At 39.3% G+C, this 17,731-nt stretch overlaps 1 protein-coding gene across 1 annotated transcript; it reads right to left on the reverse strand.

The window, feature by feature from the left end:
• Positions 1 to 307: 307 nt before the first annotated feature.
• LOC124699671 lies at positions 308 to 14,103 on the reverse strand. Its single transcript, XM_047232223.1, has 38 exons — positions 14,028 to 14,103; positions 13,882 to 13,936; positions 13,725 to 13,773; positions 13,466 to 13,603; positions 13,293 to 13,374; positions 12,249 to 12,327; positions 12,084 to 12,127; positions 11,801 to 11,995; positions 11,248 to 11,323; positions 10,805 to 10,885; positions 10,608 to 10,688; positions 9,115 to 9,191; positions 8,979 to 9,033; positions 8,846 to 8,894; positions 8,552 to 8,689; positions 8,215 to 8,296; positions 8,057 to 8,135; positions 7,767 to 7,813; positions 7,422 to 7,636; positions 7,215 to 7,302; positions 6,993 to 7,112; positions 6,794 to 6,912; positions 6,639 to 6,711; positions 6,443 to 6,562; positions 6,060 to 6,128; positions 5,767 to 5,937; positions 5,647 to 5,694; positions 5,341 to 5,482; positions 4,772 to 4,869; positions 4,276 to 4,420; positions 4,098 to 4,183; positions 3,896 to 4,006; positions 2,738 to 2,812; positions 2,503 to 2,568; positions 2,187 to 2,375; positions 1,990 to 2,100; positions 1,099 to 1,179; positions 308 to 546 (listed from the first exon to the last, which is right to left on the reverse strand). Exons 4-38 carry the CDS (start codon positions 13,597 to 13,599, stop codon positions 367 to 369), a joined length of 3,606 nt encoding a protein of 1,201 aa, XP_047088179.1. The 5' UTR covers positions 13,600 to 13,603; positions 13,725 to 13,773; positions 13,882 to 13,936; positions 14,028 to 14,103; the 3' UTR covers positions 308 to 366.
• Between the last annotated feature and the right edge of the window lie 3,628 nt (positions 14,104 to 17,731).

Raw genomic sequence — 17,731 nt, forward strand, 5'->3', positions numbered from 1 at the left:
AAAACAAACAAACGGGACCACTTTCCAAAAATAGAAAGTCCGGGTGACCTTGCTCTATCCTAAAACAAGGTCGACCTCGGTGTAGCAAGGCCCAAAGTCAATACTGATCACGGTCATGAATTCATAGTAAACATTGTACAAGAAATCGTGACCGACACACAGCAGGGTTCAGATCAAGGGCTCCACTGCAACCACTGCGGTATTATTTTATTATTCTTTAATAAGGAAGTGCATCATGTTTCTATTGTGAAACTAGTTCGGGCAGTCCGGCGTCACAGGCTCGGCAGGATCGCTGACCCGATAGAGTAGCAACGCAACCCTGATGGTGGACCGTTGCTAGCTTCAGTTTTGACGGTGGTGCTGCATTCAGGCTTTCCCTGCAGATCCGAAGAGGCATATTTTCTCTGCTACGACAGCTTTCATTGCCTCCTTAGCAGATGCCATGACCTGAACCAGGTCCTTTTCTGGCTTCTTGAGGGACTCCAGGTAACTGTTGCGGACCTCCGTGTTCACGTTGAATTTCCTCACGCCCAAACCTATGCACTCCTGCTCCAGAAGTTCAGAAATTGAAATTTCAGAAAGCAGCAGTAGTTCGAGATTACTGTCACTTGCAAAATAGAATTTCAAACATGACTGTAGATGATAACGCAATCGAGCTCATCAGTTGATGGGCTTAGTATGGAATTGTGAAGGCCAGAGGATGAGCCCCAAAATTGTTTTGGAAACTAACCATAGATTTCTTTAGGGGAGGGAAAAACTAACTATAAATTTAGTTATATGCCTGACTTATTTTACTAGGGAAAATAAAACTGGTATTTGGGTGGGTGGGTGGGTGGTATATTTTTTCTATGGTAAATAACAAAACACGTTTTGAACTCACAAACTCTAGCATTAAGTATCTTTTAACCTTATGATTGAAAGTTTTATGGTTAAAACCAAGTCCACAACCATGAATTGCCTTATGGTTGGAAATGATAAGCCTCACCATTCCCCAAATTTTTTAAACCTTTCAAGATAACTTGTGTACGGAACTTGAGCGTAACTATTACAAGCTACAACTTCACTGATCTTAATAAGGAAGGGAACAGTATATCAAACCTTTACAAGTTCATGTGGGAGGCCAGATGCTCCATGGAGAACCAAACTAACTCCTTTCTTCATGGTTAACTCACGAAGATCCTGTCATCGTTTCAAACACACTGAGTTAGGAAGTCACATACAACTGCACAAATTTGCTTGATCTTCACATAATACTTCACAAGATGTTGGGAAAAAGTTCCACTTGACACCCCTGAACTGTTACAGAAGTTAAGTTCCAACCTTTGACTATGAAACCCACTGTTTTTAAACTTGACCAGAAAACACAGACAACACATGGCAGGCAGGTGCCGTCACTTATACACTTATCCACCTTTCCATGCCAGGAGATTAAGTAGAAATATCGGGAAAATCATAATTTTTAAAAACAATTTAAAGGTTCTCACAAAAAAAGGAAAAACAGAAAGTCGGGTAGAAGGTCTGGTAACACAAATAACACGTGGGGATTTACCCAATATATGGATTTCCTTGTTTTGATTTTCTAGCTAGTTTAATTCTTTTCAATAAAATTATGAATTGTACTATCCCATTTTTCTTGATTTTTTTACTAAAGCTGCTTACATAGCAAACTGATGGCATAAAAATGTGCTGTCACATGTCAGGTCAGATCAAAACCACATGGGTGTGAGCTGAAAAACTACTGGTTTCAGAGGTCAAGGTTGAAAACTGGACATTTTTCCAAGATGTTAGTACAATTGCAAGATAGCATTACTATATAGACAACAATTCGCAAAAAAAAAATCGCGAAAACGCAAAAGCCTTGCATTTCGATGCATTGAACAACAATTCGCTAATGGAATGTGGCATGCTATGATGCTTTCTTAGAAAAATCTTATGTTCTGTCACTAAGATCACATAAAGATTTTCATAGTTTGATTGCATTTGCCTGACCTTTAGCAAGTCAAGTCTGAGGTTTGGTCCACTGGGAGGATATTTTCCATGAACATTTCCAATGCATACTGCTAATGCATCAATACCAGTTTCATCAATGAATTGCTCAGCCTGAAAAAATGTGCCATATAAGTTCACAATTGATACAGGAATAGAGGGCCATGGAGCTGAAATTTGTTGGGGGAAGAGAAAATGACCTGAGCAATATCAGTAAATCTTGCTTCATATTCTTCCACTGTCAGGCCGTCTTCAGTTCCTGATAGTCTCCCAAGTTCAGCTTCCACAAGTATGCCTTTTGCATGAGCCAATGAAGATATGTTCTTTGTGTATAGGATGTTCTCCCCCAAAGATAGGTGGGAACCATCCACCATGATTGAGTCAAATCCCTGGAAAATTAAGGGTCATAGCAAAAAGTCAGGAGAAAAGTCAAGAATGAGATCTAGTAAATTATCAGTCTCATTCATGATTTCGGTACAGTACAGCTTGAGAAAATAACGCATATTTTTCTCATACCATCTCAAGAGCTTCAAGCAAATCTTGCTTGGAAGTCCCGTGATCATAGTGAACGGTGATAGGTACCTGAGTTAGAGGATCACAGAATGATCACCTTTATAGAACATAAATCAAGGGTGGCTGAATTGTAATATTTGAGAACCCAAGTTATATAAACATCTGTCAATTTTTTATTCACATCGTTGGATGTCCGCGTATACTCTTCAAGCATACTATATTTTCTAGTTTCTCTTACACTGGCTTGTTCTGCTGCAGCAATGCAGCATGCTACCAATGGAACTCCACCTTGCTTCAGGGCACTGGGATGAACCTAAATGAACACAATAAACATGGTTAGAAATTAAGATAATACTTACCAACTACAAAAAAATAGATATTAAGATGTCTGCAATAAAATTATCCTGAGAAAATTGCATATGTGGTGCTCCCTCAACTTTAAGCTTTTCTTACTATCCTTCGTCACCTGGAAAATCTGAAGCCACAATCCCAATACTCAGTCACCATTTCTAACCGGACTCCCTTTCAGCATTTGCACAGAGTAAGAATGCAAGATGACATGGCAACTTTACTGAAGTGTGCTAATACTTTGGCCTGGTGGTCACGGAAGGTACAGATAGGTAGCTCATGCGGTCCAACTTGTTACACACATATTACTCTCTCTCCCACAGGAGCTGCAATCTTACAACAGCGCCATCACCCTGCTCACCATGTATTCGGCGAAATGCTGTTAACCAAGGCATCACTCGAGGTCACAGCACTCCGCAAGCACCAAACCTGCTCTCTGGGGACATGGAAGCTGCATGGAGGCGGGGCACTCCAGAGCCCTCGGTGACACAGGAACTACAGCGTGGCTGGACTGAAAGTGTGAGATGAAGCAGAACAGAACGTGACAGCGCGACGAACGCAACAACCCATGGTTGGAGTAATTGTCGCGAATGACTTTGAGTCTTCCATGGTGAGTGGGTGAGCATCGCGCACCAGTAGAGACAGGGAAGGGAAGGAAAGGTGGGGAAGATGGGCCGGTGGACAGCGGAAACAGGGAATTACTCCACTGACATGTGGAACCAAGACGCCAACTTTACTTTCTCTCTGTCAATTAAACTGCTTTCCATGTCATCGCCCTCATCTACTTCCATTATCTAACAGACGCATGGACTCAAGCAATGCAGTTCCGTCTACACAAAAAGAACTGGTACAAATCCATGTCAGCTGTGCTGTATTGCGTCTATTCCACTAGAGCTAGTTGTTGCAAGCTTTTACTACTCAACTCATATCATGGATACTCCACTACTCCGGTATGGTATAAAGGGTCACCGAACATGATAAACTATGTAATTCATACCAGAAATTTCCCAAGAAAACATTCTATTATTACTATTAAAGAATTCCTAACCTGAAGAATAGCAGGACTTTCTTCAGCCTCTGCAGCTGCAATGACAGCTTCAATTCCCTCAAGGTTATATACATTGAAAGCACCAACTGCGTATCCACTCTTCTCCGCGTTCTTCACAATAAGAACAATAATTAATGAAGTATTTGAAGAAAAATATGATGTATATTCTTAACTAGAAGTTAACATGGTGGATAAATCTTACAAGGAGAAGTTCTTTTGTTGAACTTCTAGAAGGGCAAGCCCAATTCTGGACCACTTTTGCCAGAGCACTGTTATCGCCAACATTACCTGTCGTTAGGGGAGCGACAAGATAGTTCATTGAGTAAAAAGGTAATGTTATCTGTCTGTTGGTATGGAAATGAGATAAGAGTGTTTATGACCAGGGAAAACGATGTAAGGGACACCAGGATGTCTACTCTCAGGGCCAAGCTGCCACAACGGTACACCAGCTAAAGCTTGTCCCATTACTTTGGCACGGCGAGCTTCCAAAGCTTTCGTAGCAAGATCAGACGAAGTGATTCCTCCCTTTGTAAAGAAATCATATTTTAAAGACTAACACCAGAAGCATATTTCATGCACAACTCGTGGATCAGTCATTTTGTTTGAGATAGCTAGCACGGTTGAATATGTACACTGTTTTTTTTTCTGAAGGAAACATGTAGCCATATTGGTGTTATACTATCTTAATATTTAATAAAGTATGAGGCGAAGTTCCAAGAAAACATAACAAACATTTTGACTGGATAGTAACAGTTTCAGAAGTTGGCAAATTTTGCAGGATATAACAAGCTATATCTTATGCATACAGTTTGATATAGTGAACTAAGTAACAATACAATGTGCTCAGAAGGAAGAAAACAGTTGTTTATTTGTTACCTTTGCAAGGATGTAACGGGGTCGTGTATCAATTCTTCTCACAATCTCTACTAGTGCTGAGCTCACTTTGTAATTAATTTCTAAACTTTCTTCAGGAGCTGCAACATGGAAGGTACCCAAGAAATAAAATACTTGTTTGGCATCAAAACATAGCAAACAATAGTAACATGTCACTGAATGACAACGGTTGTGGTTGACCGGTAACGACAGAGTGCATCTGAATTGAATTCAGGGATTAAGATTAAGCTCTGAGCATCTGATACAATGTACTCCCTCCGTCCCGAAAAGGAGTCTAGATACATCCGAATTTAGATAAATCTTCGACATGCTTTTCAGGACGGAGGGAGTAGATTTTCGGGGATATTTTTGTGCTTCCTCAGAATCTCCCAACTTTTGGTTGCAAAGTCATTACCAGCACAACTTTGTCATCAATTTGTCGGGTGAGATGTGGCTCGGGGAATTGATGGCATTAGGAAGCTAGAAATCAAAACTGACTCACTTTTTTATCACCGGATTGCTAATGGAACAAATAATACAAATGGCCATATGATAATTAGAGAGATACTAACTTTTTCCTGTAATGAGTTGGCGGCTGGTGACGACTAGAGTGTCTCTCCTGGACTGTATGTAAGCATTTCCTAATTCAACAACTCTGCTGATTTCTTGGTCTCTGTCCTCAGTTGATTTCAGTGAGACCATCTCAACAGACACCTGCAATGAGTAAATAAGAGAACATGATACTAACAACTCAAACTGATCTGAAAGAAAACAATTTAACTTGCAATAGTACTGGAACTGTTTACGTTTTTATCCAAGTAGATGTATACACTGAGTGACGGATCATGTTTAGGCATGAAAGCCAAGATATAAATTACCTCTATCACTCGAAGGGATTGCGTGCATTGTGAGCGAAGCTCATCAACCTAACAAATTTGAAAGAACATGCAAATGAGATAAATATGGGGAAAAGCATCTTAAAGCGTTGCAGCGCTAACCTGCTTCGTAGTTTTTGGCACATAAGAACCAACAACTATGAGACCTCCAGCTAAAGTTCTTTTTAGCCCAAGGTCATTTGGACGAATCGGTGGCTTTGGCTCAATCCCAATTCTAGCACTCACAAAACTTGCAGCTGTGCGGCATAGAAATCGCTTTCCTTGCAATTCAGCCTGATGGGTTAATATACAAAGAGAAGAACAATATATCAAAACAAAGCATCCATCTTACGAATAAGACATATTATCACACTATCAACAAATGCTTCTTGTAGAAATGGAGTGTTATATCATGCCTGGATCATTCCAGCAGCAAAGACATTCATGTCCCTCTCACTAGCAGCATTGACAATACACACAGAGCCCTAAAAAAGAGTCAAACTGCCTGTCAGGAAATATTCGAGGTAAATCAAGAGGAGAAGAAATAAGAACAAAAAGGAAAAGGGGTTTCTGATAATTGATAGGCGAGTTTGATGGTCAGTACAGTTCTCTAGTCCCTAAAATGTCTGTAATATTTTATTATCCATTTCATTTTAGCATGTATTCTGCCATGACTGCAAACAGAAATGAGAGTGTGAAAGATCTATAAAATGAGTGTGCAATAACTATATTATCCACAAAAATGTACAAAACGACTTGAAAATGAATGTTCATATGGTACATGTTTATTATTAAATACCTTCTCCAACCTACAGAGATGCTGGCAGACTGCATTTGGTCCTTCTTTACGCAGAAGACTTATGGAAATTGTCGAAACTTGGTTTGCTGAAATCCTTCCTCTAGTTTTTTCTTCAACCCACTATATATTCAAGTAATATAAAATTTCTAAGATCGTTGCTCTTCACTTCACCAAACAAACAGTTCCACAACAATACCTGTTTGAGATCGGAAGATGTATAGCCAAAAGATGCATCCTTGGCGAACTCAGTCTCTCCAGCAGGAATCAATCTGTAAGATATTGTTGGACAATAATAATGTTATGTGTTAATTTGTATTTAAATGCATTGGATAGTGATCCTGCATAGATTACCTGTCAGACTCTGCAACATAATGAATGTCATCAATAGTGTACCGCCCACCTTGAAGAAAGAAGGGACAGATTATCCAAGCATCCATGTCACCTAATACTGAAACAACTGCATCAGCTTCCTGGAAAGTAGAACGATGTGATGTATGGTCAGGGAAATGAAACAGAAAAACAAGAGAGAAAGAGCACTTCAGATAATAACCTCTGGGAAATGGCCACGTAGAGTAGAATCGCCTCTCAAGACCACTGTATAGCTAATACCAGGGACAATCTTTGCTGCAGCTTCAAGATTTTTGCAGATATCTTTTACTAGTAGTGCGGCCTATATAAGTGAAAAGGTTTGAACATATATTTAAAGACACCAAAGATAAAACAAATTTTGCGAGAATATAAAAATAAACTTTGTAAGATTACACTTTCCTACCTTATCAGCAATCATTGACCGAGAGTTTGTCAAAATAAAAAAGCAAGTTGGCAGTTTCAGAAACTGCTCTGTGAGGGCTTCAACAGGCCTGCATTTTAGAGTTACGAGTGAGGCTTATGAATTTATGTAAGGAACATGGGCAAACGAAAAACAATAGATAATCGGAAGGATATTTAAGCTAAGATAACAAAATATGCTTTGGTTTACCATTCAGTCAAGACCTCTATATCATGAACTGTTTGAGTTCCAGTTGGATCATCATCTAAAACTACAAGAACTTTTTTGCTATCATGAGATGCAGAGGAAACAAGATCATCCATTGGAACTTCAGGCCACTCAGCAGGAAGAGAACGCAGGACATCGTCTTTATCAAGCATGGGTGGCCTTCCTTCTACTTTTACACCAGTCAATGTCTCATAGACCTGTGCTAATGCAACCGCCATGCAAGTTAAGGAAAGAAAATTTAAATTAGGCTTATCAATTTATCTTACTTTCTCTCAAGTTTTGTTTACTGAGAGGTGCTAGCTGCTAAAACATAGGGTAACTTCGCACCTTGACAACAGCAGCATCATCACACCGACCCCACCCAGAAGAAGAACCTGTTGGAAATACATCAAACAGATAAAACAATAGCCCTCTTTTAAAAGACTGTTATAAAAAATACCTGTAGTACAGTGGTATTATTATAGAATAAAGGGGTGAAATGGCATCAAATGGATCGTTCTCATTGTACAATGATAAATATGCATTGTTGAACATTTGGAACAAAATTCAATTAAGAAAACATTTGGAACAAAAGCATAGAATGAGAAATGATCTTTGCTTTTATGACAGACAATTACCTGAAACAAACAGTTGATGAGCAACACTAGAGACATGCAATGGGATCCCCAAGCTGGAGCTTTCACGAGATACTATACCCTGAAATAGGCAAGACACACATTATGATATTTTATCAGTAGTTCATATAATGCATAAGTCATAGATCGGTTATCCATACAAGATCCTTGACGAATATGTCCACTGCAGAATAAGGTGTGTAATCATTATCAATCATGTGTGGCACACGATTTCCGAACATCCTGCAATACATTAAGTGTATCGATTATCAGATAGGCACCTTCACTCATTCTAAAACATATCACTGGATATCTGAAAGACTGGTCAGTTGACCTACAGGGAGCTGATAGCTTAGTTAGAAAAAACTACTAGAACTTGTTTCGTTTCTTCTTCTAGAACACTTTATTACTTGGGCAACATACATACAGAAGTATAAACACTGAAGAGTCAAGAAGCAAAAGGGATTACAGTGAGGCAGTTAAACAATGGAAACATACCACGAGTAACCTCTTGCATGTTGAATAATTTCGAAAACTCTTCTTGTTCGCAAATTTAGTCGAGCACCAAATGCCATTGCTTCAGCTGCTGAGGCTATATGGACCCCAGCAAGAAGTTGGTTGACCATTTTAACAGAACTGGGAACAATAGCAGAAGAGATATGTTGATTTATGCACACAGAAAAGTATTCAGACATCTTTAATTAATATATATATATAAACAACCGCCCAGCACTAACAAAAAATAGTAAATATATATAAGCAAGGCACATTATTAGGAAATATGTGTATCACCTCGAAGCTCCACATCCTCCTTTGATGACATATAGCTTCTCGCTTAGTGCTGTCATGCAAAAAAATCAGAATCATGGACCAGTGTCCATATGTTCTAAACAACATATGATGGTCTTCAGAGAACCTATTTTACCTGACAAAACTCTACCAGCAGAATACAGAGCTTCATCTGTTCCTGAAGCCATTACCTTCAAAAGAAGTTCAAATCTATCTATCAATTAAGGTTACATCTTCACTTTATAATTAAATTGATGTGTTGCTAATCATACAGTTAGGGTCCCATCTGCTGCCCTCTTGACACCACCAGATACTGGAGCATCAACCAACTTTATCTCTCGACTTTCGGCTGTACAGAAGTAGTTCATGATTCCAAATAAAATCATAAGAGAAAGCAGTAAACAACATTGCCGACATATCTAAAATGGAAGCAGTTCTACACTTCTGGTACTACAAGCTTACAAGGTTTTGGGGTGCTACCGTACCATCAACGCATAGAAAACGATATTAAATTTACAAAAAAAAAAAAAAAACTGAAGTTCTCTAGACACAATTGACATGACATAAATCTAGCAAGACACAAAATGCAACCTACACATGGAGATAACAAAATTTCAAATAATGTTTGTTAATAGCCAAAAATAAAATGGAAAAGAAAAAATGGAGCAGCTATAGCAGTAGATTTTATTTCTTGATGTACAAGTCAAATGTAGAATTTAGAATTTTGCGTCATAATAGATCTATATTGTATAATAGCTGTCAATTTTTCGGAAATTTTCACTTTTGGAGTTGCTCTTCATAGCACTCCCAGGACTTAATGCTTGAACTTTATGGTCTGTTTGGGTGGGAGCCCCAGGTTACCAAGCCAAATAATTGGTTTTGACCAAGTGCTTGGGCATTGTTTGGATTGGAGCCTATTATTTGGCATGCCCATGCTAGCTTCAGATCTTCAGTAAAATTTTACACCAAAAAGTTGGCCAGATGTGGCTGGCGGAAATCTATGCCAGTATTTTGGCTCGCCCGTGAGTTGGCAGGGGCAACCTAGGCAAAAACCAAACATGCCCTTACTTCATAACAATGGACTCTAAACGCTAAATACATACAGGCTGTCACTGCACAGTAATTGTCACTTCTGCAAATGATTACTAAGTGAATCTGTTGTTTTCAGTTGAGCAATGTAAAACGGTACTTGTGAGACACTGAAAAGATAGGACTGAACTCTCATCCACAATCACAGACAACAGATTTAGATTTCTATGAGTTGGCTTTAATATTTACACCGAATGGAATTTCCGATAACGGGAGTGATGTTTTGGCTCTTGGGTGCATATGCTCCCTTTATTTTGAAATGCATCTTTGATAATTTTGAAATGTCAAAAAATTCCAAACGAAAAATTAACGTGTACATCTTCACATGCTACGTGCGCATAGTCTTTCCATGAAAAATCGACTTGTCGTTTGGGCTGTGTAAAATACACAAATTTTGGTGATAAAAATAAGGCTTTTTGTGAGACATGTTTTTTTTTCTTTTTTTACATGGACCACAAAAAATATCGGTTTTCTGTGAAAGCGTACGAACGCACATAGATTGTCGAGATGTACATGCAAAAAAAATTGTTAAATTGTTTTGAAAATTAAAAATATGTTTTTGGGGTGGTGGGAGCATATGCACCCGGGAGCCGAATGGAATTTCCGATAACCAAAGTGTTTGATGATCTTGTTCCTTATTCAATGTCGTGACAGAGAGATAGAAAAGAGCTGCTACCTTCCAATCTTTTCTTGAGTTGAGTCACAAATCCAGGAGAAACTGTAGAAGACAGAATAATGGATGTTCCCGCTGACAATGCTGAAAGACAAGGATATCAACAACCGTGTAACTAGAGCTCAACTAAAAAGTGAACTACCTGAGAGATGCAAATAGTCAGGAAAACTAGAACGAAAAGGATTCATAGTAAACTTTACCTGGCACAGCACCAGCATTTCCATACAGAACACTTTCAGCTTGAACTTCATTTGCAACCATGATAATAAGTATTTCCACATCTGAAACCAATTTCTCGTTAATAATACAGACATGGCATCATCATTGATACATAGTACATGGTATTTCTGTTCGCGTGGTGTCGCTTTTAGTTAAGTAGTGACAAGATGGGCTCTAAAATGAGGGGGAAAACCAGATTCGAGAGAAAAAAAGTACACGAGAATTATGAGGTCTGAGCTGACCTCATGAAGTCAGATAATTATAAAACACTGGCGTACTTTTATAGTTTGACTCTAAAATGAAGGAGCAAAAAAGTACACGAGAATTATGAGGTCTGAGCTGACCTCATGAAATCAGATAATTATAAACACTGGCGAACTTTTATTGGTGATACTATATTTCGTACAACAAGATTTCAATGTACCTTTTGATACTTGCTCAGGAGAATCTTTAGTCAATCCACCTAAATCAGCAAATCTGGCCATTGTTGGCTTGTACACCTATATGGGAAAATGAGATAAAATTATTGTTTTGTGGCATCAGAAGAACATCTTTTATATAGCATCATGTACAGACAACGATATGTAAGTAAGGGTGAGAGGGGTATCCTATTTCCTCAACTCTAAGAGCACATACATTTGTATAAGCTCAATGTGCCCAATGGATTACCAAAAAGAGAAGAGTTCAGGATATATTCTTGTGTTATTCAGATTACTGTGTCCTTTCTCATGCCTTGAGATTAATCTAGGCTATTCACAGAATCGTCTGGCAAATCAAAGGCTTAAAACCACAGAGGTAAAATTTAACATCCATCGTATTATTGTCTAGATTATTTGAAATGCAAACAATGTACAGAACTACTAGTATGACTAGAAAGAACAAATCAAGTTGAGAACTTCTTTTATTCCTTGTATTTGAACTGCAGCAATTCAAATGAGAAACTATGAAGTAGAGGAGTAATAAGTGTGAGTTCCTACATCATAAGCAGTTACAGAGAACCCTGATTTTAGCAAATGAGATGCCATTCCAAAGCCCATAGCTCCAAGACCAATAAAGCCAACTCTCTTTACTTCTTTAGAGGCCATAACAAGCTGATCAGCTAATTTGCTCGCGTCATAGATTTGTTGATTGGCAGCATCTATGATGTTTACTCCAAATAATTGTTCCCAAACCTGCAAAACGATTTTTCAAATTTTAAGATAGATCTGACAAACTGAAGCAGCTCTGTGCAGCTTGAGAGAGCTGACAATAATTCCAAACCTTCAACGGTGAAGCAGATTCACCTCCAATTACTGCTGACGAACCTGAAGATAAGTACAAAACCATGCATAAATAAGAAGGAAAGCAACTTTAAGCTTTGGATGGTTGTTCAGGCTATGAGGAAAATTTCAAATGTATTGCTGTAAAGAAGGTTTGACAGCATACCATGTATTAATTGTTGATAGGCAACGGATAGAAGTGGCACAGGGAACGTTACTGCTTTAGCCATATCCATCACGTAGCTCTATATTGTTTAAGAGAGAAAACTTTCTTAGTGATTCGTATGCAGAAGCATTCAGACAATCAGCCATGCAATAGTAGAAGTCCTTCTACACAGTGGCGGAGCCACGCCCAGGGCTACCGGTGCTTTAGCCCTGGCCTAAGACAAGGAAAACCAGGTAACATCCTTTGATTATTGACAGAAAAATGAGATATATACTACTATCAGCAGAAAGTAGTCTGTTTAGCACCGGCCATACCCGTTGGCTGGCTCCGCCCCTGCTTCTACAGTTTGCAACATCAGATACTAACTAATCTTTTAATTCTCTATCCAAGATGATGTTAATTTATGAGATCAAAAGCATGGGAAGATACGAAATAAAAATGCAAATTTCATGAGCACCTCCTAGCCATGATAGGTGCTTGGAAATAGGAGAAACCAAGGAGGAGAATTAGGAAGATTAAGAAAGAGTCCAGAAGAGAATCAGGCCAGTTAGAGATATAGTAATAGTTAGACTTCATAGAATGTTCAGTGCATGGACACAGTAATAGTTGAGTTCATATAATGTTACGAGTCCACAGACATAGTAATAGTGATTTCATCCTCTTAGTGGCCATATTACGGAGCTCTGCTACCTCGGAAGGACTTGAGGGTCAAGGTCAATCCCTCTAGCAAGAAATACACTCTTCTCTTCCAATTGCCAACCCCAGCCCCTCCAATTTCTCTATCACATCCCAGCTACCCTACCTCTACAGCAGGGCATGGGCTCCTATAGGCAGAAGGTGACTTCGGTCATTGTCCGTGCAACCTTCACAACAATAACATCCTATTTATATTCTTCTACTTAAAATGACACTCAAGGTTGAAAGGAAATCTGCAGTGCTACAAAAAGGGAGTCAAAGGAGTAATTTATAATCCAAATTATTCATTTAATCCACAAGTTATCCTGGGAATCCCCTACCATGCTCTGAAGAAGAAAAGAAACTTACTGCATGTTTCTTTAGTGACTTCAGAGAATCAGTAAGCAAAGGATCTTCACTCAGAAGTTTCGGAACCACCTCCACAAATATCCTGTCAATAAATAGGGCGTTCATAAGTTGAAATACATACCTCCAAGTATTACAGGTTTACAAAAACACAAAAACACAATGATCCTTGTAACCTTGAGCTTCCTGCAGCATTTGATATTATGTCATAGATAATTGATGGATGGATCCCAGCTCGAACACCAAGAAACATTGCTTCAATAGAAGCAACGAAATGAATGCTCTCCAACAAATCATTAACCAGCCCCATTTTGCTGTAAAATAAATTGTATGTGGTTCAAATAGTGACAATAATAGTTTCAGTAGTATTGGAAGGGATAAAAATTGATACATCTATTATCTGGTATTTGATATTTTCAGAAAAAAGAAAGCAACCTGCTGCAGCCCAATTCACCTTCGACAAAGTAAATGGTTTTTTCAAGACCTGCAAATATCAGATAGCTTAGAAAATCAGCATCATTACAGCATGACAGCATCCTAGATGAGGACCAAGAATAAAACATTAGTAAAAAGTGAACAAATTTGGAAGTACCAGAGAAGAGTTGGCCAGCTCTTTCTGCTACATCCTTTCTCCCAGATGCAACGACCTGGCATTGAAAAGCTAATAAATAGTGACATAACAGAATAATGGAAGCATACATGCACACAGTCCAGATTCTCAGCTGGTGTGTTACTTACAACAGTATTTTGCTTGAATTCGTCAGATAAACCAGTAAAAAGGTAACAGTCAAGAAGAAAGGCATCCTTCTTCTCATCTGCAGAATGTAATTTGGATTAAGCAATATATATAGTCATTCATCACCAACATGGGTGGACTCTGTTTGTTCGTATGGGAATACACGAGGCCCATAGGAACTGCACAAGCATTTCCTAGTAATTTTCAACAAATTAGCTCAAATCAAAACACAATACAAACTGAACATGAATACTTAGCTGTTAAGTGTGCATCTTTCTCATTCTTAAAAGTGAGACTAGAATTCAAAGCACATAGATGCTGTGCCTGGCAAAGCGAATGGATGGGTGGACACAAAATTAGCATTTCTACCTGCAAGCTTCTGCTCCAACTTCTCGAGCCAGCTAGGCACCAGCGTCGACCGAATCAACACAACAGCCCCTACGCACAATCCTGTGCAATGCTCAAGCAAACATCATATCAGATGTTAGCTATCTATAAGTTGTCCAGAAACATGTTTTGACAGACTGTCAGGCAACACAATGCCACAGGAAGCACGTACATACCTTTCACTATACCCTGAGCTCCAAAGAACAACTCATCTACCGCATCCGCGTCACTAAGCACAATGACGAGCGCGGCATCTGCAGGCACGAAGAGTTTGTTATCGATCAGATAGACGCAGCACACATACATGCTTCACTAGGAAGAGCATGGTCTCCTCGGCATTCCAACAAACGCCTCGCACCCACCCACACACTATGGCAGCAGGAACGCATAAGTGCACTCACGCACGCACGGCATACATATACGCGCCACGAGAAGGACAGTGCTGGAGATGGTCATGTACGCTCACCTCTCGCGGCTTCCGCGGGGCTCCCGCATCGGACGCCGCCGCCCAGCTCCGCGAGCGCAGTTGCCGCCGCCGATCCATCCTCCTGCACGGACACGTGAGGCGGGGATGAGAAACGAAGCAACGTGGGGGTGTGTGATGTAGGAAGCACGGAAGGAAGGGCGATCGAGCCGGGGCGACCTGGGGGTCGATGTAGAGGCGGACGATCGCGCCGGAGCGGAGGAAAGAGGCGGCGAGCGCGAGGCTCGGCTCGTCCGCGCCGACGAACGCGACGATCGCAGACGACGACGGCATCGGTGGCGTGATCTCGCCGACGGCGACGACCAACCCGGAGCAGAGTGGAAAGCGGATGCAGCGGGGGACTGGGACTGGGACTGGGACTGGGGAAGAGAAGTGACGCACGCACGTGTTCACTAGCGCCCAACTGCCCCACTGTCACGCGGAGCTACCTTACGTGGCACCAGCGAGGACATGTCTGGGTTCCGGATAAAATAGGCCACGACCGCTCTCCTTGTGTCATTTTCTGCAGCGTGCCACTCGTGGAACTTTATTAAATACTCCGTATATAAGTCCGGACACACATATCCGTCAAATTTTAGTGCACATGACATGGGACATAGCGCGATTCAAGGATCTTGTTTTGGCTTTCATTAAGATCAACTACTCAGCTTGGGTTGCCGGTAGATCACCTGGAATATGAGAAAAGGAATAGAAACTTTATTGCACATGGACACCACTGATCTCGTTAAAAAAAAAAATCATAGATCATAATTTTAAGTTTTTATTTTTTTAAAACAAATCTGCATATATTCAATAATGTATTTCACAAATGTGTAAAATATCAATTTTAAATACTTTATATTTTGAGCTACAAAAAAATGACAAAAGTGTAGTCATTTTCAGTTCTCCAAAACATATCGGATTTTGTCATTTTTGTCTAGCACAAAATAAAAAGTAAATCGGGTTAATATTTTGCATGATTGTGAGATGTATCAGTGATAATCTCCAAAATTATTTTCAGATTTGTTTGATACCTTCTAAAAAAGCTCTTTTTATGGCAAGAGCACTGAAGCTCAAGAGTCGAAAACACTTTCCGTGAGAAAAGATAGTTGATTGTACTAACTATAGCATATGCTGAAAAAAAATAGCTCCGTCAAACCATCTTCTAGTAGAGTATAAAACATGCATAGAGGACACCTTTATGCCTATTGCAGATGATCATCACAGGCCTAGGAGGGATCTAGACCACCCAAGAGGTTGATTGAGGAAGCAAATATTGTTGCTTATGCTTTGAGTGTGGCAGATGAAATTGAAGGTAATGCTTGTTTCAATCTCATTGTGATAATGGTAATCTTTTTGGAACGTTTAATCTCATTCGAACATACATTTTAAAGATAATACTGACAATAGCCATTAAGAGAAGTGAATCCTATATTTATTAGTTTCATAGACAAGTATCCGGTCAACATCGCTCCCATGGGAGAGACACGACGAGTTGCATCCCAATTTAGTATCGCGTACTATTATATCGAATACAAATTCTGATATGTCTGGTCGCTTGAAAGCTAGGAAAATAGATCAATCTTGTTAGGAGGTACTGCCCAAGGAAAAGAAAAGGTGACTTCCAGATCAGGGATAATAAATAAAATAGGAACCGGATAAAATCGTATAAGTAAACGAGGGATCGGAACCACATTCCCAGGTGGATACTGGATAGGACGAACTATTGGAAGCAAATGGAAAAGAAACACCGAGTGGAATCAAAGTAACTAGCGGACTGATCACCGAATAGATACATATAGGTGTTTAGAGTGCAGCTTCAGGGCTTATATGATTCGTAGAAATATTGGAGGAAAAGTATAGGAATAGAAAATTTTCTTTGGTAATACTATTTATCCATTTGATTCAAAAGAATGAAGCATAAAAAAAGTGGAGAAAATTCTCTTTTTGGCTTAGGTTTCATAGGGAATACAAAGAAATTCTACAATCATTCAAACCTCCTTTTCCTATATTTCCATGCACAAAGAACGAGCCAAAGACCATAAATTACATGATAATAACCTAGTCTTACCTTTGTATATACTTTAACATTTGCCTTGTTCTGTTTGCTAGATTTCCCTAATTATTTGTAATCGGGAGGAATGATAGTTTGATCATTTTTTATCTTTTCTTTATATTTTTCCTTGTTTGTTCTGGTTTGTTGGATAGAAGTACAGACTTGTTCCGTTATCTGACGATAGTGGAACCCGGAGCCCTGTAGCTTCGTATGGAAAAAAAATACTATAACCTGGATTCAATTATGCTTGTTAGCATTTCTGTGTTTTTCTTCTTTTTCTGCAAATCAAAAACTTGTTTCGCAAAATTCATGTGTTTTCTTATTCTTTGCTTAGCAGATGCATCACATTTCTATGATTTTTCTATTCCTATATTTTTAAAATCCTCCAAAACAAAGAGGCCCTAAGTTTTTATAACGTTTGTATGTCCTTGAAGGCAACGCCTCAAAGGAAGAGACAGTGTGATGTGGCAGCTCTATTTTCAATCTAGAGCCAACAACAAACCAGCAAAAATATAGCTTTATTTCATAATGAGAAATGTTTAACAAGAAATGTTGTCTTCGAGTTTACAACAATATGTTATGAAATAAATAGCGGTCTGGCTAGTACTGAAAATACAGAGTACATGTCGGTGCATTTTTGCCGCCTTTAACAATTTGTGCAAAAAGCTATTACGATCCTAAACCGGAATGCAGGAATTACCTAGTGTACATCCAGTGCAGATACCAAAACTTCCCTCAACCCACTACTGCATACATCAAGCTAATGTCATCGATATTATGCAAACAGGGACAGAATCACA

Source organism: Lolium rigidum, chromosome 1 (genome assembly GCF_022539505.1).
Source record: "Lolium rigidum isolate FL_2022 chromosome 1, APGP_CSIRO_Lrig_0.1, whole genome shotgun sequence".
NCBI classification, from domain to species: domain Eukaryota; kingdom Viridiplantae; phylum Streptophyta; class Magnoliopsida; order Poales; family Poaceae; genus Lolium; species Lolium rigidum.